Genomic DNA, 27,443 nt, shown 5'->3' on the forward strand with positions numbered 1-27,443 from the left:
GCCAGGACAATGCAGGGGTTATTGCACTGCCACACATCTACTCCTAGAGAGGATCTCCAGACCTCTCCTCCCTGATGCCCCAGGGCATTTAACCAGTCAGACACAAATATAAAATTGCTGTAACATTACCTGATTTCTAGCACTGCAGGATACATGCTTTGCAATCAGTGTTCATTCTGAATGCAGGGAACTAGACACCACCCCACCACACCCCACAGCTGCTGGCTACATCCCTGACCAGAGGACAGGCTGGGGACCACCTTCTTTGGTGCACTTAATGAATGGCAGGAGGCCCACAAGGACACACATGCAGCTTACCTTCCTGGCCATCTGCAGCTCCTTCCCACACCAGGGCCATGGCACAAAATAAGTGCTCTCTACACCCACAGGGACCACTAGCCCTTCACTCCAGTTATGCAAAAGAGGCAGATCTTTGCCGGGGTTTCCCAGTCTGCCTGTGGTTCACACCAAGGGAAAGGAATGGCCACAGCTGACAGCCAGGATGGGCCACCCAGGACATTGTGAAAGAGCCAGTCACATGGCTGGGCAAGGCTGCTGACTGTCTAATGTTATACCAGAGACAGAAACCTCTTCCTGCCCCCTTCAGACCTCTTCATCCCAAGCTAGAGCAGATCACCAGTTTCTCTTACCCCCTTCTTACTCAGACCCAGAAGATTATTTCTTCCTCAAAACAAGTGCGTGAGAACTGCAAGGTCTCAGCAAGAGAGAGGGCTACAGCCCAGACAAGAGGGGTTTCTGTGTCACCCAGCCTTCTCCCCTAGCAGTTTCTCCCCAAAGAGCTGCCTTTTCAAGGCAACAAACACAACTGATGAGGTTCAACAGGGCAGAACTCGTGCTCATTTTCCAGCCCACTTGTGGGACAGTTTCTTCAGGCCCTGCAGCTCCTTCCCCACTACTAGTTCTGTTGTGAGCAAGCACTTGTACTCCCAAAAGTCAAATAATAAAAAAGAATTAAAAATCTCAGGTTCCACCAACACAACTCTTAGGCTCAAGGATGGACATCTTTTAAGACGTTTCATTTGCAAGTTTCATTTTTCAGCCATAAATTGCAAGAAGGTGCAAATCTTATTTTAAAAGCTGATTGGAATTGCTTTAAAGTCCACACAAGGACAATTGCTTTAAATAAAACACTCTTAATTGCTCTGCACCCATTTAAATCTCACATGGTGATGCATTTTGGAGAAAAACCAGCCTTGCTCTTTTCCTAAGACAAATGTAATACTATAAAGCACTCTGCCTTGATCTCAGTGCTCATCTCCCTGGGCCCCTCTGTTTCTGCTGCATTCCTTTGTGTTTATCTGCCCTCTTCAACCCTTTGCTGCAATCAGCTGCGTGCAGCACCTCGTGTCTAGGAGTGACATGGCTGAGGTTACAGGAGAGACAGGTGCAAGGGAAGCTCGTGCCCCGAAGCCATCCAAAGGAAAAGAGAAGCTGGAGGGGAAGAGAGTTGTAAGGTATTTCAGATTAAAGCAAACACCTTGCCCCAGGCTACACATTCTCTGCCAATGAAAGCTGCAGCCGCTCGAGCCCCAGAAACAGCAAAGCAAACACAGACTTCTCTGCAAGGGGAGTTGTCACCTGTCAGGGATGTTTGCAAATTTATAGGGAGGTGGTGGTGGTGGTAAGGGGAGTAAAAAGAGCTTTCCTCATTTTAAGACAGGCTGTTTGCACAGGTTTGCAGTGCATATTTTGCTTTGTGAAGGCTTTTGTCCAGCATTCAACTGAGAGAAGGTGCTGTCTTCCACTGAAGACAAACTGGAACATTTATTAATGTGCATACATTAATGTACTCTGAGCTGATGCCTTTACAGTAAGGGTGAGGATGGGATGGAATTTCCCCGCTCCCCCTTCAGCTTGTCACATCAGTAAAAAACACTTTCTAAAAAGAAGTCACTCTGCAGCCTGGCCTCTCCAGAAATGCCTCCTGCAAAGCTGGGCTCAAACTCATCATCAGCAAGAAGTAATTGCATAGAAAAAGCTTCTCGTCCCCTTCCCAGGCAGCAGTGCTCAGAGAGAACAAGGGGAAGGGACTTTCCATTGATGTTTCACTGCTCCACTGAGGGAAGGGGAGACTGAACAGGCCTTCAGTGAGCCCAGCAGCCACCACAGGGCTCTGCAGACAGGCTGGAGTGACAGGAGATGGGGAGGTGAGCTTGTGCTCAATGCCACAAATGCAGATTTGAGTATGGAAGGAGAAAAGTTACTGCTAATGACCTTTAAACTGTTGGGAATTGGTTTTTAGGTGGACATAGTTCAAACAGACCCTTATAGTCCACTTTGAAAAGCCAAATCCCCTGTGATTCTCCCAAACATGGAGAATCTTTTGGACTATTGAGGAGACACCATTTCACTGGAGCTGGGCTATAATGGTGGAAAAAACCAAGATCTAGATGCTGATGGAAGGCTTGCACCCCACCCCTTGTGCCCCACCAAATGCTGAATCAGAAGATAACCAGACGCGATGTAGGTCACCTCTCCTTGTGCACTTGGATTCACCATATTATCCAGGCACATACCCAACCTGTGCAACCTTCATGGAAAGGGAAGAGCACTGCAGCCTCCCCAGCAGTCACACCAGTGCAGCACTGACAGGTCAAACCTCCTGTCACCAGGGGCTGCAACCAGAGTGACCCAGGAACTCCTTGTTTGCAGACACAATCCTCCAGGCCACAAACACTACCAGGATACAGACTGCCAACACACCATCGCTGGGCACATCAAAAATTGTGGCTGATTAGCCAGGGAGTTAAACAACAACAGTTTCTCAGGATGGTAACATCCAGAGAAACAAGAAAATTTACAGATACTAACACAAATTTCAAACTACACATTATTTTCACCCTGAAGCATACAAAACCCAAGAAGTACAAAAACAAGACACAAGCAACTCAAACTCCTGAAATACCTCCTGCTCCAGCCTGCAAGAAAAGCACCTGGCTTCTTCAGAAGAGCTATTGCTAAGAAAGAGCCAGTCTGTTAGTGCCAAAGGCAATGAGCCAGCAAGCACCAGTGCCTCATCTGCATTCCAGTCTTGAGCCATATCCCTGAGACACCCATGGCCAAGACTCATTACAAACACTCTCCAGTCAGAAGAAACTGGAGGGGAAAAGAACCCAACCACAGTCTGAAAACAAGTTTTCATTCATATATGACCCTCAAGAGAAGAAAAAACAGTGAAGAACCTCTGGCCTTGGTCAGCAAAACTGCAACTGTGCCCAGAATCCAAGTTATTTGAACCCTGAGGACAAACTAGCTCTAAGCAAGGAGAGTGCAGGGATGGTTGAGTAGCCTGTGCAAGAGGCTCCTCAGCTCTCCTGCCAGTTCAGCTGCCTCATCCCCTCTCTCCTGCCACTGCTGCTGCAGGAGAAGAGCAGGTGAGGAGCCAGCCAAAGTAGGAAGATGGCCCTGGGGCAATTCAGCTGGAATAGCTCCTGCAAAAACTCCCCTTCTGCCCCCAAACTTCCTCCCTGAGGAAGTTTCTCATTACTCACCCACATGGGGTCATTCAGCTCCGTGTCCTGCACCCGGACACAATCCATGCTGATCTCAATTTTGTTTGTGGAGCCATCTTCAGATGGGCCATCAATGAAGTTTAAATCAATTGGCTGAACCGAGCATATTGGCCTGGAAAAAACACAGTAATGGAGTTAGAACTGGCCAAGGTCTGTTTTCCACCACCCCACCTTCCTCCCTGTGCCCAGGACTTGGCTTTACCACCAGATAGTCTCATGGCAAAGTCAGGGATTACTGAGGAGCAGCCCCCTCCTCACCACTGTACTACAGCAGCCCTGACCAGGACAGGGCCCTGAGGGACATTTCACTCGCTCTGAGGCAAGAGTAGAGCAGTCAAATCACTCAAAGACAGAATGCAGGGAGGATCTAGAGCAGTGATTGTTTCAGCGTCAGTCATGGCAAGTCAGGAATGGGAACAGAGTCAGCTTTCTTTCAGCCAATGGACCTGACAGGGCAAACTCTGCTCCATCTTCACCTCCTCTCCCTCCCTGGCATCAGCAAGGGGCAAACATGCAGCCTGGACACAGTGAGGAGCCCACTTCTGAGGGGAGATGCCAACCATGAGCCACTGGAAGCAGCCAGCTCAGCCACCAGAGGCCTGGCAGAGAATCAGGGTCACTGCTGACCAGCTCAGCCACCAGAGGCCTGGCAGAGAATCAGGGTCACTGCTGACCGCTGCACTTGGTCCCCACAGCCTGGGTGCAGGGCCTCCGGGGAGCTCCAGAGCTGTCACTCACCACTGACACATCCAATCATCACAGCCATATCTAATCAACAAGTACAGAGGATACCAAACTCCCCAGCATCAATCTCCTGAGCAGCCTAATTATAGAGGCATCCTGCCCTAAAACACCTTCCACATGTTCCACATAAGGGTTACTTACTGTTCCAGGAAGTCCCAGATGTGCTGGATTACCTCTGGGCTGAGGAATTCCCTGGGCTGAGAGCTTTGGGACATGGCTGATCGGTAGTAACTCTCCTTCCAGGAGAAGGGGCTCGGAGTTTCTACAAACCTTAAAAAACAAAAGCAAAAAAAAAAAAACCAAAAAACCAAACAAAAACAAACAAACAAACACACAGAAAGACATTGAATAATTGAATTCATGAGTCCAGCTCGATGAAAACCCATAAATAGAAGCTATTGTGTGAAAAGGGAGACACGCTGAATGCCCGAGACATTCACAGCTGTACAACACACATTCCAGACTGCTGCAGATGCTGCATTTAGATGGGAGAGAATTTGGCCACCCTTCCCAGTAAATTAAATACCTAACAGAGTCCACTGGGATGCTGCATCATAAGAATCCTAGAGTGGGTAAAAAAAAAAAAACCAAAAAACCCAAACAAACCATTTTCCCTTTTCCCCCAAATAATCAACTTCCCATATGAAACAGGTAGTCTTTGCAGCGGGTGAAGCAGCTAAGCAGTGTGGTACTCCACTGTCCCATGCTGTGTGCCTGTTTAAATGGCATGTCCTTGAATGATTTAGGTGACTTCTGCACCCAGCCACTGCAGCTGAGGTCATGAACTAAGTATTGGATTGTCTTTTTGCTTGGTTTGGGGGGTTTTTGGTTGTTTTTCTCTTTTTATTTTGAATAATAATATTTTTGTTTTCTTTTTTTCTTTTCTATGGAAATAAGTTAAATAACATCAGATTTTATCTGCTTATCTACTGCCTTCTCACCTCCACCAACTTCTGAGCCAGACCAACTGATTTCTACCAGATCTGCTAATTACCTTGGCCATTTTTATCCCCTTAAGCTCCCACAAGCCTCACAGAAATAGGTGGGCCCAAGAGGAGCGGTGACAGAGCTGGAGCACTCATGCCTTCCACAGCTGCACATTCTCATCCCACTGGCCAATTTCTAAATTCAAACACAGCAGCTTTTAGACCCATGTCAAAATACTTGACGGCTGTAGGGATGTAAAGGGGGTGGGAGGAATTTCTCCACTTTATTCGCAGTTGACAAAAACTCTCAGTTCAATTTCAGAGTATGAGACAGGTGACCACCTTTCCTGCTATAGGGTTTGGGGTGTCCTGCAAAATTTCCATATGAGAGTTATTTCAGCACAATGCAAGTGAACAGCCACATTCCCTGCCAGGGGAATGGCCATGGCAGGAGCCAAGGTTACAACTGGATTCCAAAGAGACTTGAACTAATATTTGGTTTGGCACATCTTGGTCCTTATTAATACAATGGTCTAAACAAATTGTATGTAAGACCCTAATTTATTAAGCTGCCAAAATTAAGAGAGAGTGCTTCAGAGGGAAGATCACACTATAGTGCTTTTACTCCACTTTTCCTGAAGTATTTACTTCTGGCTGCTGTCGGAAAGGCATATAGCTCTCTTTACTGAATTTTTATAGCCTCTTTCATTTTGAGGATGACTCTGGTCTGCAAAAAGCTCGGCTCTCCTCACCACTGCAGTCCACAGAACTCCATGCTCTTAGAAAAGAGCAGATTTCTATTCAAAGCTAAAGGAAATAAAAGTGGCTTAAAAGCCCCCTGGAGCCAGTGCTGGGCATGCCTCAAAATAGGTAAAAGCATCACTTCAGTTCCTCATCCTTTTTGTGATTAGGGGGAAAACCTCCAGCCTAATTTAAAGTTCACAAACAGCCAGAAACAAAAATGAAATGCAGACGTGCAGGGGTAATAGCTCTGCCTCACAGATGGGAGCACATGCCCACACTACATGTGAAAAAATAATCACAAATCCTCTGAGAACAGCAGTTATCCCACAAAGTACCCAAAATTACTCCTTTCAGGCTTTCAGTCAGGTGAGACACTTTCAAGAGTGCCACATTGAAACCCAGAAGAACAGATCTGGCCTAAACTGCAGATCAATGCCACCACGAGCCTTGGAGCTGCACAGTGGGAAGCTCTTCAACCTCCTCTGCTGCTAAACCCAGACAGACCACAGGCATTGCTCAATACCCTGCACCCAGTCCTGACCACCAGGAATGGGCAGAGAAACCCCACAACGGGTTCTCTCAAACCATGAAAGTGCTCATTTCTAACAATTATTTGTGACTTATAACAACTGCTTTTGACTTGTACACTAAAAATCACATTTCATCACTACACAGACAGGAACTGACTTCAAGGGAAAAAGAGTTATACTAAACTAGACCTCTCTCAGAGACCTTCCCTTCTAAAAGTCTCAGTGCAACAAGGTTCCTGCATGCCACAGCATGCCCCAGCTTTGGTTCACTGCTGGACAAAGTTCTGTCTCAAAAAGGCAAAGTGTCCCAGCTCCCCCGGCCTGCTCTGGCCCTGGTGGTCCTGTTCAGATGCAATTCCACAAGCCTGCCCCAACCAAGCAGTGCAGGAGATACCAGCTGCACAAACTAAAACAGCCTGGTTTGTTCCTCTACACCTTGGCAGCTAACAGAGCTGTTGGAAAGCACTGCGCCACTAAGGACACAGCTGGGGCATCCCTCTACTAAACCCAACTCTGAATTTCTCCAGAGAGGGACACTTTCCATCTTTACCTCTGTAGCCAGACAAGCTCCTAACTTACTGATTCTAGGAAAAGCATTGCAAGATTTTACCTGATGACCAAAAAGGCACGTTTCCCTATACCAAGCACAAGGAGTCTCCTGGTTAATGTTTTCACAGGGACTCCTTCAACACTCTCTACAACACCTTTACTACCCGTACAGCTCTATTTCCAAAGGAGGCATCAGGATTAGGCAGTCAGCCTTGGCAAGGCAGTTGTGACAAGGACACAGCATTACAGAGGAGGCCCCAGCATTAGAGTAAACTCAGTTTGGTGCACCCTGTTCTCAGGCGGGGAAGGGCTGTCAAAAGGCAAGAAAAACAACCTCAGCTCAGCACAAAGCTGTATGCCAGATAAACTGTCTCCTTCCCTGTGCTATCAACAGAATCTAAACCTAGTGCTATTTTCTTGAACTAACAGCCTTTAACATGGAGGAGAAGCTTCTGTCTACCAAATCCAAACACATACTTAAGTGTCTGAATTTCCACAGGAAAATAACAGCTAAAGCCTATGTAAAATCTATGCATAAATTTCACTATTTTAGTTAATTGTCTTTTCCCACACCAGCAAATGCTCTACTTTCAGTAAAATAATTGTTGAGTGCCTAAAGTAAATCACAAGATTGCATTGCTTAAATTGCTTCTGTGAACCAGATACTTTTTTATTAAAAAGCATTTAAACAACATCCCTTTTACCTACATCTGATTATTCCAAAGGCTATTATAGGAAATGGCACTACTGAACACAACCTCTTCTACCAAAATACTGACTAGAGCAGAACAAGGCATAGCAGTAAGCCTTGTCTAGGTTGTCTCTGTTCAAAGTCTGCAAGGTCCCTGCACCAGCTGCTGAACTATCTGGCAGGATGCTTTTCACAAACAGAGAGCACTAACTGCACGGGGATTTACAGCCCCCATCAAACTGCAAGCTGAATAGGACATTGCATCCACAAGCCCCTCCTTTAAAAACCACCAGGGGATTATTAACAGCAAGTTAAGTCTTCTCCCAGAAGCAGCACCTCACCAAGAGCAGGGTTCCTTTGGGCAGCACTGGCACACTGCTCCTGAGCCGGTGGATCCCAGGACAGGCTTCAGGCAGCCATACCCTCCCACTGAGCTCCTATTTATCTGCTGAAACAAGAGCAGCCCAGAGTCCAGGTGAAAGCACTTCTCCAAATTCACTAGGTGGGCTGGGGCCCCAGGCACACTGACTGTTGTGCTGCCTCCTGAGCACTCCCCCAGCAGAGCTGTGTTACAGCCCCTGAGTGGGGATGTGCCCCAGGTGATCCCCCTTGCCACCCCACTGATGAGTGACATCTCTGAAAACACAGCAATGACAGCAACACGCACCTGTAGCTGTGCCCACACAGCACTCCATTTCAGAGTTTACAGGAAAAAAAACAAACCAAAACCAACTCACCCTTCCAAAAAAGGAAAAGCACAGCATTTGTCTCTCATGAGCTGTGGCCACACTGCTGTCGCCTTTCCCTGGAGCTGAGTGTCCCATCACGGGACAAAATGAAGCCTTGGCTGCTTGGCAGAGTATGACATAAAAGTGGTGGGGAAGTGGAGAGAAAACAAGACCATTTCTGCTCCCACTGCTCAGTCTAAGCAAATCCTTCCATTCTTCACCACATTATCCTTTCCTACCTTCCTATTTAAGAGATGAAAGATTAAGCAAACAAGCCACTCACCACCCCAGGAAACAATGACAGAAAGCCATTAAACTCAACTATTGCAACACAGCAACACTTCTCACCCCAAATACCACCTTCCACTGCAACCAGTCTTTCTTAGAAAGGGCTTAAACCAAAACACCCGGGTTTGACTTACCACTGGGTAAAAGCCACTAGCTCCCGAGGAAGGCAAGGCAAGACCCAGGCTTGAGACTGAGCATGCACAGCCCAGCCCCTCCTCTGTAGCTTTGAACCTTAAAGGCAGATGCCACCTGCCTGCGCTGATAGGGGTCAGATCTGACACAGGGTGCACCCAAGCACCGCTGGCCCAAGTGTGAGTCCAGCAACCTCCTTCCAAAAATAAAGGCTGTCGCAACCAAGAGCTAGCTGGTTTCCTTTGCGTTTTCATCCAAAAAGGGCTTCGTGCTTCAACACCCTCAACTACTCCAGGGTAATAGCATGGTTTGTGAGGAAGCCAGAAATTAGTGAGGTATCTCAGTGAAGCTGCTGTATTGGGTTTCAAGAGGTCCAAGCACCTCCATTTCTCTATAACTTTCCTCAAAAACTGGAGCTCTGGTTTGGTTTGTGTTTCTCCAGCAGTATGCAAGTTCTCAGAAATTATCAGTATGGTTTATGGGTGCAGAACTTTGTGGTTTGATGTTGGTGTAAAGCCACACTGTAAAATTTTATAGAATAAAATCTTTCACAGCAGGGATGAGCAAAATGATTCGGAGCTTTCTTTCTGCTTGTTCCCAAACTACAGAGTGAGTGTTGCTTTCTCCTTCTCCCTATGAAATGTCTATCAATGGTGTACAATTTTCTATCACTGGGCCTGTAGTTCTCAGTCCATGGACATGCAGATGGGGGGACCAAAGTCTTTGTAAGCTATAAATTATGATCTTTTTTCACAAGCTACAGTCCCCTAAAGAATATGCTAGTAGAGTACTCATGAAACTTTGATGCAGAGAGAAGAACATATGTTCTTATGAAGACAGCACTTCCACATTATACAAACGTACCCAACATTTGTTTATTAATGATTAATAAGGTCCAAATAATGAATTGAATGTGCCTCATTTTATTCATAGTTCTCAAAGAGCTCTACAAAGGAAGATAGTGTGATTACTCCCATTTACCTGTAAGAAAACGAAGATACCAGGAGGTTATAGAATTACTCACCATTAGTCAGCAAGCCATAAATACAACCTTGGTCACCCAAGTTGCAATGTAGTGCTTGCTCTAAAAGGAACTACTGATTTTGGGTGTTTACTAGAGAAATTCAGAAAGGCCTTAATTTCTTCTGATAGAGTATACACTGTACCTCCTGCACTAAGAAACTCCCAAACTTCATTTATCTTCAGACAACAAAACGATGCCCAGGATTCCTGATGCCCAGGAATGAAAATCAAGGGCCTGCAGAAATGCTGTGACCAGCTTTACGACACACACAGAGTTCAGGGTGGAAGGAGAATTCCAATCCAGACTGAAACCTAATCTTTCTTCCTGAATTTATACAGCATTTAACCCCTTAAAATCCCTTAATTCATGTGCATATTAATATATTAACCCTCAGCCACCACAGGGTGTGAGCTGGATAGAGATTTAAGTCACAGAGGAGTCGGCAGCTTCAGCTCCAGCAATCCCAATCCACATGCTCATCCCTGCCTTCTCCAGTTACACCTTGAAGCACACCAAAAGCAGTGGTAAACGATTTAAAGTTCATGAGCATTATGTCTAAATGCCTGAATCTTAGAGTCAGTTGTATTTTTAGTTTTTGCGTGGGGAGGGGGCTCCTTTTCAGATCACACCGTTAAAACTGTAGGAACTTGGCAGCCCTCGTCCTGCTGGAATTCCCCCTGCTCTGCATTGTAACACTGCAGTGATTTGTAGACATCGGTACCTAATGAAGCTCACAGCTGTGCAAGAGGAGAAGGATGCTGGGTCTGGCAGCACGGGACAGGCGTGCGCCTGGCAGGCGATGTCATCTGGAATTCCCCGGCTTGCGGAGCGCTCTTGTCCCCCTGCCTGGAGCAGCCACCCTCAGCCAGCAGAGCACACCCTGGAAGCACCCCCTTGTAACCCTTTCACAAAGGTTAGAGACCTTTGGAAACCAAACAGGTTCATTGCTACCCCCTAAACAGGGGGGCAGAATGAAATCCAAATGGGAGACCGGCAGAATCTTCCCCTCGGAGAAGATTGCAGTTGAATTTCATCTACCTCTACTGAACCTCTTTCTATGTCTACTTCATCAACAAGCAGCCTCTCTTTGCAGCATTAATTGCACTGTAGAATGCATTTTCCTGCTTCTTTCTTTGCTTGATGCCATATTCCAAGGTCTTAACTCACATGAGCCCAAAAGATATTGGCTCCCATCCTGGCAGAGGCAGGTTGTGCTGAACTGAGCTCACAAGCCGTTATTCTCCTTTTGATTTTAAGCTGAGCTTTCAGGTTTAGCATTTTAAAATTTAGACTTCCAGCAAGCTCTTTAAACCCTTCAGATTGTCTTTGCACATAATGCTGCTCATATGTGTCAGTCATAAAATAGAACTCTAAGAGAATACTGATAGATGGATGGGTTAGAAAGGACAAATGTAAGGAATAACAAACACCAACGCAGGATTCTTTTGAGACAGAATAGAACTTCCACCTATGCTTCAGTTTTTTTCTCAGTTCCCACAATTATCAGATGTTTCACTGATTTGGTCTCTCACAAAAAAATGTGGACAGCAGCACAGGTTATGGGGAGGGGCAGCAGTGAGAAAGTGGTCGAGTCACACAGGGATATGCATTAGAAAATGAAAGAAACTGACTGCCAGAAGGGTGAACCCTGATCTCAGAAGTGGCCAACAGCCAAGGAGATGTAGGGAGCACATGAAGGAACAGGGAGTGGCAGCAGCAAAGGGCTCTGTGACACTGCTGGTGTCCTACAGCGTCTGTCAAGGACAGACCAGGGAGGACTGTTAGCTTCTCCTGTTCTCTAGGCAAAGGGTGCTTGCCCTGCACATGCCCTATTGCAGCTGTGAGCTCTATGGTATTTGGGGGAAATAAAGCAGTTCTGTCTCACAGGAATGCTGAGTGTTCTGCTAGGGTCTACTCTAACAGTGCCTCCTGATCTCCCTGTGACTTAGATTTGTCTTTTGGAAGCATATGTGAGATGAACGGAAAGCAGTAGGAAGGGATGCTTCAGCTTCCTGGTTGCTCTTTACTCAAGGCAACACTGACCTAATCAAAGAAAGTGAAACTGGCTGTACAGAGTAATCCTCCTAATTCACCATGCTGCAAAACACAAGGGGGATTTTTCTACTTTCATCATCTACTTTCATCTTGAGTAAGACTGCCTGCAGTGAAGGCAACATTTGCAGCTTCATGGCAGCCCCTCAAAGCAGCCCTGCGCCCCACACCATTGCCCTGCTCCAGTGCTGGCTGCAGAGCTCCTCCGGGAGGAACAGACTCCCTCTGCATTCCCTCTGGGGTTCCCAGAATGAGCACTGCATGGCCTGCACCCTGCAAACTGCTGGGAGTGGCTTCTTGAAGCTGAACAATTTCAGTACCTCCACAGCCCAGGAACCCACTGCATTTCCTATCAACAGCTCATCTAATCAGCTATCTAAATATCATCATTGTCAGCCCAACAACAGGGACCACTTTTGCATAACAGAGATTTCATCCTCAGGGCTTCAGGCAGCTCAGCACTCCACCAGCACCTGAGACTCTCTCTCCTATTTATTTTTTGTTCCGTCAGGTTTTCCTTCAGCATCTTGTGAACTTTCTCAGACATCTCTTATCTCCCACTCAACTTTTGACAACCCCTTCTTATCCATCCTCAGAAGCTCAGCCATGGACATCCCCTCCTTTCTGCTCAGCCCTGACACCCACTCCCTTTCTCAGCCCTGGCCAAGGTGAAGCACTGCCACAGCAATTCCCCCACCTGCCCACTGCAATTGGAGCTTTCTAGTCTGGGGTACAAACTCTTCATATCTCACAGGAGACCACCTGTGTGAAGAAGCCCAGGGTTAGAATGCAAACCTGGAGCTCAGGACACCCCAGCTCAAGCCCCAGCCCCTGGGTGACCGGTCCAGCTTTGCTCTTCCATTCCCAAGGTATAATCCCCAAACTGGTAAAGCACATAGAGACTCAGTGCATCTCCAAGGAAACAAGACTTTCCAAATTTAGATAATAAAAGAAAATGTAAATAATGAATTTTAAGAAAGCCTTGAACCCAAAACCAATTTAAAGCATTTGCATTATTTTGTAACTCACTTTTCCAGTCAATCCCTTTCCCAAACCTATTGTAGTGGTGGTGAGAAGCAGTGCCCATCTGGAGAAGGAAGAGTCAGAGCTGCTGGACAGAGATGAGATCTTTTACTGCAGTAAGTGAGAAAGTCTTCTCAAAGGCAGCACAAGCGGGAAATCCAGGCCCAGCCCTCAAAATTCTGAGGTATTTTTGGTCCAAGTCCAAAAATAAGTGCTGTAAGAAAAACTTCACAGGCAAACTGTCCAGAAGCCACCAAACATTTGCAAGTCCCTTTTAAAAAAAAAAAATATCTCTTTGGTCTAAATACTAGATATTATCTGCTTTATTTCAAATACCCAGCTGAGAACACATATTTGGGTCTAACTTTGGAAGTTGATACAGGCGTTTAGTAGCCAGACAGCCCTGGTAGTTTCACAGCAGGATGAATGGAGTGATGCATCCTCCCCTCAGGGGAGGAGAGGACAAGCACAGCTCTCTGCTGAGGCATCTCCTGATGATCAGTGCTGCCTCCAGCCCTGCTGCAACATGCCAACCTCTGCTGCAGCTACAGCTGAAGAAAACAGAGACCATTTTTTGTCTCTCTGGGGTCAGTGCCTAACCCAAAATTACTCCACGACCCACTCATCCACCATCAATAGTCTGCAGCAGGTGCCTGGGGGCACATGGGGCAGCAGGAACTCAGACAGCTCTGCTGTTGCATTCTGCTGCACAGAAAGATGGGGAGACCCCTCATCTTTCCTGGAGGAGCAGTGTTAAGTGCCCAAAGCAGCCTAAACCAGTTAACCATATCATTTCAGATACTCAGATCTCTGCAGCGCCAGGGAATATTAAAAGAAATAAAGCAACAGACCCAGAAATAAAAAAGGACAAGGTCATTTTCAGGAGGTGCCAGTCATGAAAAAAATACAGCTATGACAGGTCTTCAGCACTGCACTTCTCTAGTGATTTTAGATATTTAATAAGGAAAATTGAAAAGTTCTGGAGAGGCAAGAGCCAGAAGTCTCATCTTCCTGAGGCTTGCAAAATCAAATTCCCCTCTTTGAGATTTGGTCATTAGTATTTTTCCTGCTATCACAGACTGAAATCTACCTGATTTCATTGTTTTTTTTTTTTACAAGGAGCTTTCTGTATTTCCCACAGAAATGGGACTGTCTTAATTATTGTCTGCCAAACTTTTGCAGTGTTGAGTGCAACCAGCGTCTCTTAGGTTTCACTGGTCTACCTCCATCATACCAATACAGAGACCACAACACAGAATGAAAAATTGCTTTATTTATTTATTTATTTATTTGTTTATTTGCCTGAGAGAAATGCCCAGATGACGGGTTCATCACAAGTATGGCTGGGTCCCCAAGCCAGGGGCCCTGCAAGGGAGATCTCTGTGAGTTCCTGGCTGCCCTGCTTGGTAACTCAAGTGGAGACTGTGGTGCAAAGAGCAAAAGGCTGTGGCTCCAATGGCTCATGATGGGGTTGTAGCCCTGCAACATGCTCTGAGCTCTGTTCAAAGTCTGGCATGTTGCCTGCAGCCTCTTCCCTGCTTGCACCATATCACTATCACTAGTATCAAGGGCACATGGTCCTAAGGACAGTAACACACTCTGCCAAGAGGGGAGCTTCTTTTAAACTTGCTGAGATTTGAACTTTTTTGACATGTCAAGGAGTCAGATCGTGCCTCTGCCAGGGCTGCCCCAACAGCTCCTGGGGTTTTTTTGCCAAGTGCTTGATGTGCTGCAGCTGCAACCTCCAGGAAAGCATTGGGCACCCCTGCATGCTGAGCAGCAGGTGCTGAGCTGCTGCTGTCCCAGTGCACACAGGACAGGCATTTCCCAAATTTGGCCACTGTGAGGAGGCAGCAGGGAGAGGACAGCCCACATGGGCTATCTCAGCATGGTTCCCCCACCAAGAGGAAGCAAAACAAGAGGAATCATGCAGCCCATACTGATTTTCAGCCCTGGGAAACTATGCATTGCAGGGCATTTAGTCATATAAATATAGTGAGAGAAGAGAGGGACTGACAGGGAGCATGAAATACATGCTTCTTTTTTAGAACAGGAGGCTTCTCAGACTGACTACTGCAAAAGGCTTGTGACATTTTGTGTTGAGCCAGGTAAAACACTTGGCTCCCTAAGGTACCTACTCTTACAAAAACTGCTTCTATCTTTAGTTACACAAACTCCTTTTGAACTGCTCAGGGGACTTACAAAGTCCTTCTCACAAGCTTTTTCTCACAGGTTGAATTTTTAAAAAATATCAAATAAATCAGCATGATAATACAGAAAGTCCCCAGAACTCTTCAGAAGCAGGAAACTGTAAACAGCAACATCCTGAGTTTCAGTAAATAATTAAAATGCAAAACAGAAACACCAGCAAAGCAGATGTTAGGTGCAGATTCCTGTAATACGAATTTCGTTGAAGCTCCCCAAACTTGTTACCCCCCCAGCCAGTCTGTGAAATCTGGTGTGTTTTGGATACTAAGCATTAACTGCCACTCCTCACCCTTGCCACCAGTGGTACTCCTACAGGAAAAGGAGCTCTTCTGCTAAGTGCCATGTGGGCTGCATTTTTCAGCGTGTAGCCACTCTGTGGCAGGGCAGCTATTCCTAAGCCCAAGGGCAGAGAATCCTTCTCTCAGAAATAAGAGCACTTACAAAAACCTTCCTGTGTGTCACAAAATAGCTCCAAGACAGGGCAGATGAAGGACAAAGAATTAAGAGCAGATTATAGTCCTGGAAGACAGGAACAAATGAACTGTTTGTCAGGAACCCTGCTGGTGTGTAAGGGAATGCTACCTGGAGTGCTCACAGGATCTCTGCTGCTGTAACTATGCCGGGTGCTAAGAAATTACAGGGTTGGCTCCCTATAATTTTATCAATACATTGCCACACCTAATGTGATTTATGATTTTTGCTTGTGATAATCTTAAAGCTGTAGCTTCTGCAGTGCTATGAATACATATAGCATCACCTTTTTCATCAAAAACAGGAATGATGTTTCCAGCCTGTATATTTTAAGATGGAAATTCACAAATATGAACAACCAAACTTGGAAAACTGTGTAAAGGAATTTTGTTGTTTTACATGAAGAGTTTCAACCCTGCAATATTTGACCACCTAATGCCCATGTTAACTCTCAAAGCCAGCTGAACTACAGTTTCACGCTTGCTACCACCATCTCATATACCCCACTGACAGCAATTCCAGCCTTCCCATTGATATTTCTCCCCAGCTCCTGCTCCCCAAACACTGCTGGCAATACAAGCTGAGCCACTGCTGTTTGCAACATCCAGCTCACCAGCACAATCCAAGCTTCTTTCTATGCATCTGTTCAGCCTGCAGTGACTTTTGTGCCTATCAGCATTACTAAACCACACAGGCACTGAACCTTCCAGGGCAAGGTTTTGTAAGCAGGCTTATTTTTATGTTGCAAAGAACCTGCTGAAGCCCTGATCACTTACTGCAGGGTTTCCCCCTTCTCACTTGGGGAGGTGGCTGTTCTCTTTATAGCTCCATGCACTAACTGAATTCCCCTTGCTTGTGTGTACTGGTATTTATCACATCAGACCACCTGTGGCATTTAAACACCTGATTGGAAATGACTCAGCAGCAAAATCCTGTGGGGAGGTGATCTGCTACACAGGAGTGATTGTAAACAGGCACCAAAAACTCCCAAGTAAGGCCTAAGAACAGATACAGATGTTTTCATGAAGCTATCTGAGCTGATGTTATCTACTATCAGCAGAGCTAGTCGAACCTCAGAAATCTATTACAGCAAAACATTTTCCTTCTGATTATTTCAGTGTTGATCATGGGCTACAAAATTTTAAGGTAAAAAGAAGCCAAAATTTGTATGGCAGAATAACCACTGGCTCCCACCACCATGTCCACGTTCCCAGGGAGGTTTTCGCATAAGTGCCAAACTAGCTTAGAGCCAGGCACCAAACTGAAAGTCAAATTTCCTTGATTTCTTCCTCATCCAAGCCTCTCCTTCCTCCCCCATACCTTCTTACTCCTCTTGAAATGTTTTTTTGCAGAAGGCTTCAATACTCTTTTGGACATGTGTTGAAAGGCAGAGGGTTTTATTTTTCCCCAAATCGAAGCTGAGCCCTTTTGCTTTGTATCCTGGTGTTGTCGAGAGGAACTTTTGCAAATTAGCTTGTAGCAGAAGGTACAGTGTAAACCAGCATGGAATTATAACATGCACCATGAACAGTCTAAACACCTCTGAATGGATGAACTATTAAGAACTTTCCTCTTTAATTTCTTCAGGATTTTTGGAAGTTGGACAAGGCACTATAAATCAGGTATTATCACCTCACAGTACAAAGGACCCTGTGAAAGCGTTGACATATTCTCCTTGGAGTCCTTTGGGATCTGAGAAAAAAAATGGTTGGTTTGGCTCCACTTTAGTCCTTTAAGCAGCACTAAAAGGACCTCCAAGCAGACAAGTATTTTCTTGAGAAAGCTATACTGTTTTGCAGAGGAAAAAGTGCTGTCCTTGTCAGTGACTGTGGAGTAAAGAGGGTGCAGCAGAGACAGAATGGAGGAGGGCAGCAGGGATAAGCAGACTTCAGGGGCTCTGCTGGGAAGTGAGAACTGAAGGAGGTTTGATGTGCAACTCCTGAGTGCTGTTTCGCAAAGATTCTATATTTTAAAACCATCTTCTGATGAGATTGCAGTACAAGAACAGGACAGTGACCAAAGAACAGACCTCAAAGATGAGATAAATACCCTCCCCTCCTCACCAAGAGCAGCACACACGCCTGACACTGTGCTGGAGGCAGCTGAGAGGTCCCATGCTGGCATCCCCTGTAGAGCTGATCTGCAAAGCCCTCCTGCCAAGGAGGCCACTCTGCAAGAGTTGTTTTGGCACATGGAATGCTGTGCTCTCACCGTTTTCTTCATTGTTTTCTGAAAATAGATTTTTTTTTCCCTACATACCTGGCTGTTTGATTTTTTGCTTTTAGCAACCTCCTCAAAACCCAGGACCATGTCTCAGAAATCAGGTTTCCAGCACAGATGCTGCAGAGAGCAGTGGTTTTCAGGGCTGTTCCTCTGTTATTAGCAAGAATTGGGAGGCTGGACTGTATCACATTGTGCTGAGAATACAAAGTGAGAAATGAAAGCAGAAAGAGCAGCTTGTGTGAGAGCCCTTTCATTCAAAAGGGAAGAGTGAGCCACGGTGAACACCTTCAACACAGCCATGATGTGAAATCCTGAGGCCACCAATTAGCCTGGGCATGGGGGCAGGGAGGAGCAGAGCAGGCAGAACTACAGTCCTGTGCACCAGCAGGTGCATTCCCAACAGCCCCCAAAGAAGAGGGCTCCTGGGTAAAACACGGCCTAATGACCATTATTTCCAAGAACACTGGTAACTTATCTGTAAACATCACTCCCCCAACCAGGCATTAGCTGAAAAAAAAGCAGCTTTGGGGAGAGATACTAATTACATAGCTCTCAACAGCTGGACTTTGATCATAATTACAGTGCCTTTTTCATCTTACATTAGTGGCTTTCAGCTGCAGCTAGGTGGGCACTTCTTGGAAGGTGGAAATCCCGCCTGTTTCAGATAATCAGCTCTTTTTATGACTCAGAGCTGACCTGGGTTTTCTGCAGCACAGGATGAGCTCCCACAGTACCATCCAAGGCAGTAATTCATGGGGGTCAGTGGCCTGGCATTTCAGTGCAGGTGCTTCTGTCATTATAGCAGCACTTCCCAAGTCCCAGAGCCAGAGCACTGAGTATGCATATTCCTGATTTCAAGGATTTCCCTTTACAAGGGAAGTAGAAGGAGAAAGACTTTGAGGTCTGCTGAATTTTAGCATCTCTCAGCTCCTTCTGTTTAAGAAGAAGAAAGATGGGCAGACTCAGGATACACCTGTCCAAACAACCTCACTTCAGTCACAACCTACATTTGCATCCTTCACTTCTGCAAAAGGATGCACATCCCCTTCTCAGCACCCTCTGTTCCTTTGCCCCTCTGTCAGCTGGGCTGCAGCTCCAGCACTGAACTCCAGCACGCAGCAATGAGTGGGGTTGTGAAGGAGGATGCAGCTGCCCTGTGACCCAGCTGAGTTCCCTATGATTTTTTGTGATGCTTTGCTTTGGTACCCACATTTACAAATAATTTAATAGCCTAAATGTGGGAGCTGGGCTATTTAGACAGAGGCTGAAGTGGGCTAAACAATCACACACAGCTCCTTTTCCTCATCTGTGGCACTGAATTGCTGCGTTCTATGGATATATCATTTCACAGTGGCATGTGAAATGACAGGCATAAGGCACATGAGCATCATAAAGGCACATTAGCTAATGCTCCTCAGTGTGCTCTGCATTCACCTCTTGACAGAGGAAATGTTTTAGCTGGCTCCCACGTGTCCTACTGCTGGACTCCCCCAAACTGAAGAGATAAGGAGATGGAGCAACAGCAGAGGGTAAATCAAAGCCACGAATCATAGAGTTAACTAGTATTTATAACTTCTTCCCCCTCCACACTGATCTACAGGGAAATCTGTGTGGCATGCATCCCTCCCAGCAGTTTAACAGGGCTAAAAACACTTTTCACTATTGGTTTTTTGCCAGCATACCTCAACGTTATCAGTTTGCTGGTTAGATAATTACTAGATGTAATTTTAAAATTGCAAAGAAGCACACTGGTATTAACTAAATAAAGTATTTTGGCCACATCAAAGCAGAAGTGTTTCAAACTGTGTAAAATAATTGCAATTCTGAAACTGTTGAATTTTGTTAAAGCAGTCAGAGAAATGTCGCATAACACATTATGAATATGCAACCAATGGAGCTTAAAGATGAAGACCATCTATGTCTCAGACTGAGAAAAGTATCTTTGGGATCAGCTTTGAGCTGATTTTGACCTGTGGCAGAGCACAGTCCCTAGCAATTGAACAAATGCCACTCTTGGCTCATGTAAACAGACAGGCATAACAGCTGAGACATGAGACACTCTAAGCTATATCTCAAACAAGTTTTATGACTGAGGGGTGTCACAAATTCTGTCTGTCCTGAGGCTTCCCACACTGCAATGGTCACTTAAAAACTCATCATGCTGCTCAGGCATGTGGTGAGGAGCAGCATTTCTGCTGTAAGGCCTGACTTGCTGGATTAGGCAGATTTGTAGGGGTTTAAAGGCTAATTTAAAAAGTTCTACCAAATACAGCCAATGGATTCTTTTTCATTCATGCTCCAGATGAATTTTTTGCCTGAGCCACAGCGTCAATTTTCAGAACCTGTTGTTTGGCATGAGGTGGGATACAAACTGGCAGGAGCTGACAGGCTGGGAAGCTGTCCCAGAGCTCAGGTACACTTCCCAGTGCATCTTCTCGCTTTCCAATGTCAGGGTGTTTTCCCTTTTTCCCTTTTTCTTCATTTTCAGTTTTGGAATTTGCCTGGCTGAGGCTTCCAGCCGTGGAAACATTAATGTGCTAAAAACTCCACAGCTGCCAGCCCAAGCCCACCTTGCTGGGCAGGCACTGCTCTGGTGCTGCTTTCTTGTGAATCCCACACCTTCTGCTGGCCACAGGCACATCCCTGCTGGGGTCAGCAGGGCTGGGTGGATTTGCAGGAGGTCAGAGCGTGGCTGCATGTGCCTGGCCAGCCCTGGGCTGGTGTTGTGGAAGGTCTCCCTGGGGAATCCAATACCCCGGCTTCATTCCATCTTCCCGTGCCCCGGCCGCGCTGCCAAGGACCGTGCGCTATTTCCCAGCCTCTCTCCTTTCCCTCTGCTGGCCCCAAACGCGGCCCCTCCTCGCTGCCAGGTCTCCACTCTCCTCCCCAGGACCTTCACACAGGAGTGGCACCAAACACCCGGATTAGGGGGGGTAAAAGCCCCCACAAAGCTTGTAACAAAGCATAACAGTGGGGAAAAAGCCCAGAGATCACCCAGCTGCCTGCAATGCCACGGGCTGGGTGATGGTGGCCAAATCCTTTCTCCAACACAGAGCTATGCAGCAGGGTAGCCTTCCCCAGTATGTGTGGAGGATGCAGAGTTAATAGTTAACTCTTCCAGGGATTAATGCCTCCGTGAGACACCAGCCAGGGCTTTTACAAAACACAGACAGAAACCAGTCTTATAAAGGAGCTCAACAAGTGACCGTGCCCAGAGGATTTCACCTCTCCGAACTTTACGACTGGAAAAATACCATCTACATGTCATTTGCATGCTTAAATATAGTATCTTCTATTGGGAGAAACAAACAAACCGACAATGTGATACTGTGACACCTCGTGTGGACATGCTCTTTTATCTGCTGGAAAGTTATAAAACTCGGTGTAACAACAAAGCTAAAATAAGAGTGGTTGTCAGGCTCTGACGCTGGCTGTTAGACAGAAGGAAAAAATATTCCTGGAAAATTGCTCTCTCTTAGAAGGCAGCTTTTTCTTCTCTGAATCTTTTAAATTAATTATTTATCCTTTAAATTCCAAAATCTCAGGGCTCAATAGTTCAGCTTGTGTTATTCCCAGGAGTTTTTTCACTTAAAGAAACAAACAAACACACACCAGAAACCTAAAACCATTCTTGTACTACCCAAAGCACAGTGCAACCTTCTGCTCCAAAACTCCAGGGAAAGATACTATCAGCCTTTGTGTTATTTATCATATATTTTTTTCCCCTCTAATGCCAAAGAGGAAAAGGGGATATCTTAAACGGATGCCTATAATTAAACAGTAACCTGTTAGAAAGCCAAAAATAATAATAAGCTCCACTGAGCATGAAGAGAGCGGCACATTTTTTCCGCGTGCAGCCCAGCTGCCGGCGGCCGATAGCAGGAAAGTTAACGATTATCAGGAGGCTGAGATCAAAGCTGCGATAGCGGGGTTACGTCACGCTCGCACTCACCGCGGGATGCAGGGATCAGGGTAGTACGGCAAGGTGCTGAAAGGTGCTGCTTCAAAATTCATTTCCTTCCAGCCCCTCCCTGGGGACAAACTGGAATAAAATAAATAAATAGATATAAAGCCAGCAGGCTAAAAGCAATAAGGTCAAGTGGTACACGAGGTACAACTTTAGAGATTTATTTTACACTTGCGGATGGGTGGGATCTGCCAGGGGCTTGGCCAATGGGATTCATCCAGTTACCCGAGCATCACCACCACTCCCTCCTCGCCAGCTGGGCATCTTCTGCACAGATATTTTCCCCTCCTCTCAACATCCTTAATAAACTTTGGTGTACGCTGGCCACACTTGTTGTTGGGAGCTCATCTGGGGCTTCTCTGAACTTCTGATCTCGCCGGTCATTGGTTGCCTTCCCGCCTGACTTCACAGTTTAATTTTGGCAGCTCTTGCAATTTTACAAACTGCTGTGGCCGCTGGTCATCCTCGTCTCCAGATGGCCGGAGTTTCCTCTGCTGGGTGCAGCGCCTGTGCTGAATTTCATCCTCCTTTAAAAGCTTCCCTTGTCAGCTCTGGGGTTAGTACCTGCTTATAGCTGCCTGGGGAAATTTTCAGTCTCCCTCCCACCATTCACAGTTCACACAGTCTGTTGTGGTCACAGTTTCAAAACGGAATGACAAAATACAGGGAAATTCCTCAATTAAAAATAACTTTTTTTTTAAACTTTTGCCTCTCTGCCCCCCCTTCCTGCCCTCCTCCCTGCAAGAAAGCTATCAGATATATTTGTTAATCTTTCCCTTTATAGCTTTTCATTTTTTCCAAAAAAAGTGAGATGATACAGAAATCTTGCATTGTTCTGGTGTCCTCTAAATAACATATAAATTTTCCACATTAAAGAACCCCCAATATTTTCAATGATTTTGAGGAGAAAGTAAAAGTAAGAAAACAGAAATCACATCTTTGTCAGACATTAAAGCTTAGAGAAACAAGAGTGAAATCCACCGAAACAAACTACCAAAGATGAAGAGCAGATCTGATTTTCCTGAAGAAGCATGAAAGCAAGAAAGGATGGCTTTAATTCTCTCCCCACCACCTCTTTTTCATTTTTTCTACTCTCTTTTGAGTCACACAGAAAATAATTCAGGAAAGCAACCTGTTTTGTCTCCCTGTTTTTTTCCCCCCTCCATGATTTATCCAAATAGTACAGGCTGTAAACCTATCCTGGTTTTGTGGGTTTGGAGAATGAATGAAATATGAATCAGGAGCTAAATTAAAATGGATTCCAGTAGGAAAAAAATAGCACCCACATATCTGTGCACTAGAGGGATTGCATCTTAAAGCAGACCTATACGTTTGTGTGGACGAGGAGGAGTGTAAGGGACTGCCCTATGGCTCACCTATAGTGCATATTTTGTGCCAGTGTCAGCACTAATTCCAGCCACCCCTGGAGCGAAAGTCAGGAACCCTCTGAGATGGCAGCAATTGCCTCTTATTTTCCCCCTCTGTGTTTTCCTTGTAGGAAATGTTGGTTCGAAGAATGTCACGTGGAAACATTTTCTTTGCTGCCTGTGCCAGGGTGGCAGGAGAGCTATTTCAGACTTGACATTCTCCACCCACACTCAGCCTGATAGCTTCTAACATCTGTGAATTGTGAATCCTGTAAACTCGCAGGGCTGATCCCCAGCCAAGTCCAAGCAGCTTTCACTAAGTGGCACTCACCAAGGAAGAGCAAGGAAGAGAGGCTGGAAGTGAAGGATATGTTTATTAACTGGAGTTAAGGGCTCCCTACTGCTGGACACTGCTTCCCCTGCCTGGCCCAGGGAAGAACAGTAATTTCAAACACATTTTCTCTCTTAGGCTGAACCCTGGAATAAACATCAAACCTTTTAGCTTGTGTTATTGGGGAAGAGGTATGGGAAGTTCCAAATCTGCTGGGGAGGAGAGAGGAAGATTCACAGCAGGGTTTGCACACACACAAAGCAGACCAGGGAGAGCTTCAGAGTGGCTGCATCCTCTTCTGCTGCTGAAATCAGGGCTGTGGGCAAATACCTCCATGGAATGGGCAAGGGGGGCCACACCAACTCATTGCCAGCCTGGCTCTTGTCTAGGCCTGGAGCATCCACCCTTAACCACAGACACAGCAAGGAAGTGCTCTCCCTGCCCAGACCATTTGAGCTAGAGCTTGGGTTCGTGCTCTCATACTCCAGGACGTGGTTTCATCCTGCACCCATGCATCTGGGTATGGATAACCAACCATGCATGCAGGCAGCAGGCTGGGCTCTGGACCCACTGCTGAGACCTCGTGTTTGCTCCTGGAGAAACACCAGAAGCTGCTTGGATTTTGTCTGCCATGCCCATGGTGGGATTAGCTGTTACCTTCTCAAGCCTGACTTCATGGAAGAGTGGTCATGCATTGTGTGCTCTCCAAACAACCTGGAAAAGTTTGTCTCTCCTCATAGGTTTCAACCTAAAAGGCAAAAGAAATGTCATGAGAAAAGTGCTGTTCTTGTGAAATCCTGTTCTACTTCTTCATGGGAGCTGGAAAAGAGTCTCTCCCAGAATGTCCTGGGTGCAATGGCCAATGCTTTGGGAGCAGGGAATAATTCCCATCTGGAAACAGTCCCTCTTCCAATTTTGGCCAGTCTCCTCACCCAGCGCATGCCCAGATCACACATCCCAAGGGCTTTGTGAAGCAAAACTGGCAGCTCCTGACATTGCTGCTGCTGGGCTAGCCCCTGTCTCCGAGGGTGGAGCTGCCCTCTGGTTTTAAAGCTCTGCACAGCCTTGGTACCCCAGGCACAGTAAATACAAGTCTGTTACAGCCCAAACCCAGAATCCTGTGGTTCCTGTTTGCAGTGCTGCACAAGTCTTGCAGTGCTGCAGTTAAGAAGTGGTAGTCTCCAGCTAGCAATTCACAGCAAAAAAATAACATCTCCTGAAAAAAAAAATTAAAAAAGCAGCACCACATAAATCTGATGAGGAATAGTGGCTTGTAGCAGGGCTCTCTTCTCACTCACAAGTCACTGATGAGAAATATTTCTAGCAAGGACATGTCCACCAAACTTCAAAAGGGGTCACCAACTGCCTAAGACTTGTACCACCCCTTGTGCTAGAGGTTGGGTAAATGCAAATTGCTCATGGTTTGGTTTTCTTTGGCAGTGCACACACCAGCTTTTCCCAGAGAACTGGACATTTTCAGCTTCCCAAAGAGATCTGGACATGTTCTGAGGTAGCTCAGAATGCCTATCTTTTGCTTTACCCAGCTGGAAAACAGAGCCATGGAAATCCAGTGGCAGTAGTGTACAAAAGCCTCCTGCAAAAGCAGAGAGTGTCCTGATTCCTCTCCTGCAACCCAAACAGCCTTCCTCCCTGCTGCTCACAGCCAACACATAGCTATGGGTTGATCGACCAGGAATTTGGGCAGGGATATTCACCGGTGCAGTGAGGTTGCATGCATCTCCTCTCAGCTGCAAGGCATGTTGCATAGCACAGTCAGCAGTGGAAACACAAGCACAGGGTGTGTGCCTGTGTGAATTGCCAGTGCCCCTTGCATAGCTGGGAGGCTCTCGGGGCTCCGTGGTATTTGGCCAAGTTCATTTGCACTGCCTTAAAGGAAACCTTCTGGGAGATGGAGCCCGAGACATTTGAGAGTCTTTGAGAGTCGGGGATTTCAGAGGGGGGTCTGAGCGAGTACACGAGGACTGGTACACTTCATTTAGGAAAAAATGATCTAGGGAGAAATTCTTTACCTTAGGAAGAAATTCTTTGCTGTGTGGGTGATGAGGCAGTGGAACAGGTTGCCCAGAGAAGCTGTGGACAGCCCATCCCTGCAAGTGCTCAAGGCCAGGCAGGCTGGAGCTCTGAGCAACCTGTTCTAGTGGAAGGTGTCCCTTCCCCACGCAAGGGGCTCGGATGATCTTTAAGGTCCCTTCCAACCCAAACCAGGCCACGGCTCTGTGACCCTGGGAGCACAGGCAAGGGGGAGCTCCTTTCAGTGGCAGACCTCAAGAGGAAAAGGGGCTGGTGACACCCTCGGTGCTCGCTGCCCTCCGCTGCCGGCGGGGAGCGTGCGGCCGAAGGATGTGCGGGCTGCAGGCACGCGTCCCGCCGGAAGCCGGGCTGCCGGGGATCTGTCTGGACAGCGGATTTACAGCCAGCCCGCGGTGCTCCGGCGGGCAGGCAGCGCACCAAGCATGTGTGTAGGTGGGCAGGAATGCCGTGCTTCGCTCCGCTCCGCCGCTTCCACGTCTGCGACAGAGGAAGAGCCAGGAAACAGCTGTGGAACACTCTCCCGTTACCCCTCCGTGCACCCGCTCCCGCCTTAAGCTGTCGCTGAAGTGACCGGGAGATTATCTTTTAGCAGAGGCAAACATTTATATCCCCGGCAGGAGACTGCGGGGGATTTACGATGGTCCCCGCACCGCCACCCAAGGTCAGGATGCCTGCGAGCAGCCCCGCTCCTGAGAAGGGCACAAGGGAGAGGCAGTTCCCTGACATCTCTGCGCCTCCAGTCCTGTTCCGTGGCTCCGGGGACCTCGGAACCACTTGGAGCTGAAGAAGACAGGAAGATGCTTTGCTCTGAGCCACCTTTGCAACAGCTGGCTTCAGGATTTGCCTGAAATCAGACCCACCCTTTATGCCAGGGGATGAAACGATTCATTCACAGCTTGGGGTTTCCAGAGGAGTGGTTGTGGTCCTTTGTTGGTTTGTTTGGATTTTTTTTTTTTTTGTTAGGTTAAAATTAATTTCTTTTAAGGGCAAGTCTGTGGGATATTTGGGGATTTTTTTTTTTTAATTAGAAAAAGTTGAAGAGAAGGAAATAATTCCCTCCTACCATCAATAAGATGTTTTTAGCTTGGCTATCCAAGGGAACAGAAAGCCACATCAGGATGCCTTTTGAGCACATTTTTCAATTTTAACTAAATATTAGGTACGTTTAAAGGTTTCAAAGGAATTAAGGTATTAGGAGTTTTATGAACAGAAGTAAGAAAAGACAACTATTCAGTAACTCCAGTGAAGGGAAAGAGGAAACAGGAGTATGACCCTCACAGGATCTGGAGGATCTACCGGAATGCTGTGATGGTGGGAAAAGCTTCCTCAAGAATTCAGATTTTGCCTCAGGGTAATTTCTGATCCCAGTGCTTCAGAAGTGTCAAATTTCTGGCTTTTTTTCAAGCCTTCCCCCCTTCACCTTCCATATTGAGAGACAAGGGATGGAAGGAGAGCAAACTTAAAAAATAAATTAATAAATAAAACCACCACAATTCCACACACGATCCTGCCCGTTCCCCCCAGCACCTTTGCCCCTGGTGCAAACACAAAGCAATAAAGAAGGGCACTCATACCCCAGGCCCCCATGCTGGCACTGCCCTGTCTGGGGAGCACAGACCTGCTGGTGGGGCCTGAGGGACTGAGCCCAGGCAGTAGCTCCCCACATCTGTGCGACATCTGGGCAGGTCATGCTTGGTCACTGATGGCCAGATGTGGCCCAGGACTGATGACAATCCAGTTAGCCAGCAGTCCAGCACAGCCCCACAGGCACATCTGGAGAGAAGAAGGTAAAAGTACCACTCCCCACAATGTACCACTCCCCACATCCTTCTCCAGCTAAACCTGGACATCTCAGTGCCA

The 27,443-nt window shown here is 46.6% G+C and overlaps 1 protein-coding gene across 5 annotated transcripts in view; it reads right to left on the reverse strand.

Moving 5' to 3' along the window:
* Positions 1-21,895, reverse strand: part of TP63 (tumor protein p63) — a 105,541-nt gene extending 83,646 nt beyond the window's left edge. For 4 of the 5 annotated variants that reach the window (XM_059855495.1, XM_059855493.1, XM_059855498.1 and 1 more), the window contains exons 1-3: positions 21,819-21,895; positions 4,419-4,547; positions 3,513-3,645 (exon numbers count right to left, since the gene is read on the reverse strand). In XM_059855495.1, the coding sequence (XP_059711478.1) occupies positions 3,513-3,645; positions 4,419-4,547; positions 21,819-21,880 (324 nt within the window). In that variant the 5' untranslated portion in view covers positions 21,881-21,895. Of the gene's footprint in view, positions 1-318; positions 346-3,512; positions 3,646-4,418; positions 4,548-21,818 lie in introns of those variants that run through there. The other variant, XM_059855497.1, reaches the window with a different exon arrangement.
* Between the last annotated feature and the right edge of the window lie 5,548 nt (positions 21,896-27,443).

This window comes from Haemorhous mexicanus, chromosome 10 (assembly GCF_027477595.1).
Source record: "Haemorhous mexicanus isolate bHaeMex1 chromosome 10, bHaeMex1.pri, whole genome shotgun sequence".
Lineage (NCBI taxonomy): Eukaryota > Metazoa > Chordata > Aves > Passeriformes > Fringillidae > Haemorhous > Haemorhous mexicanus.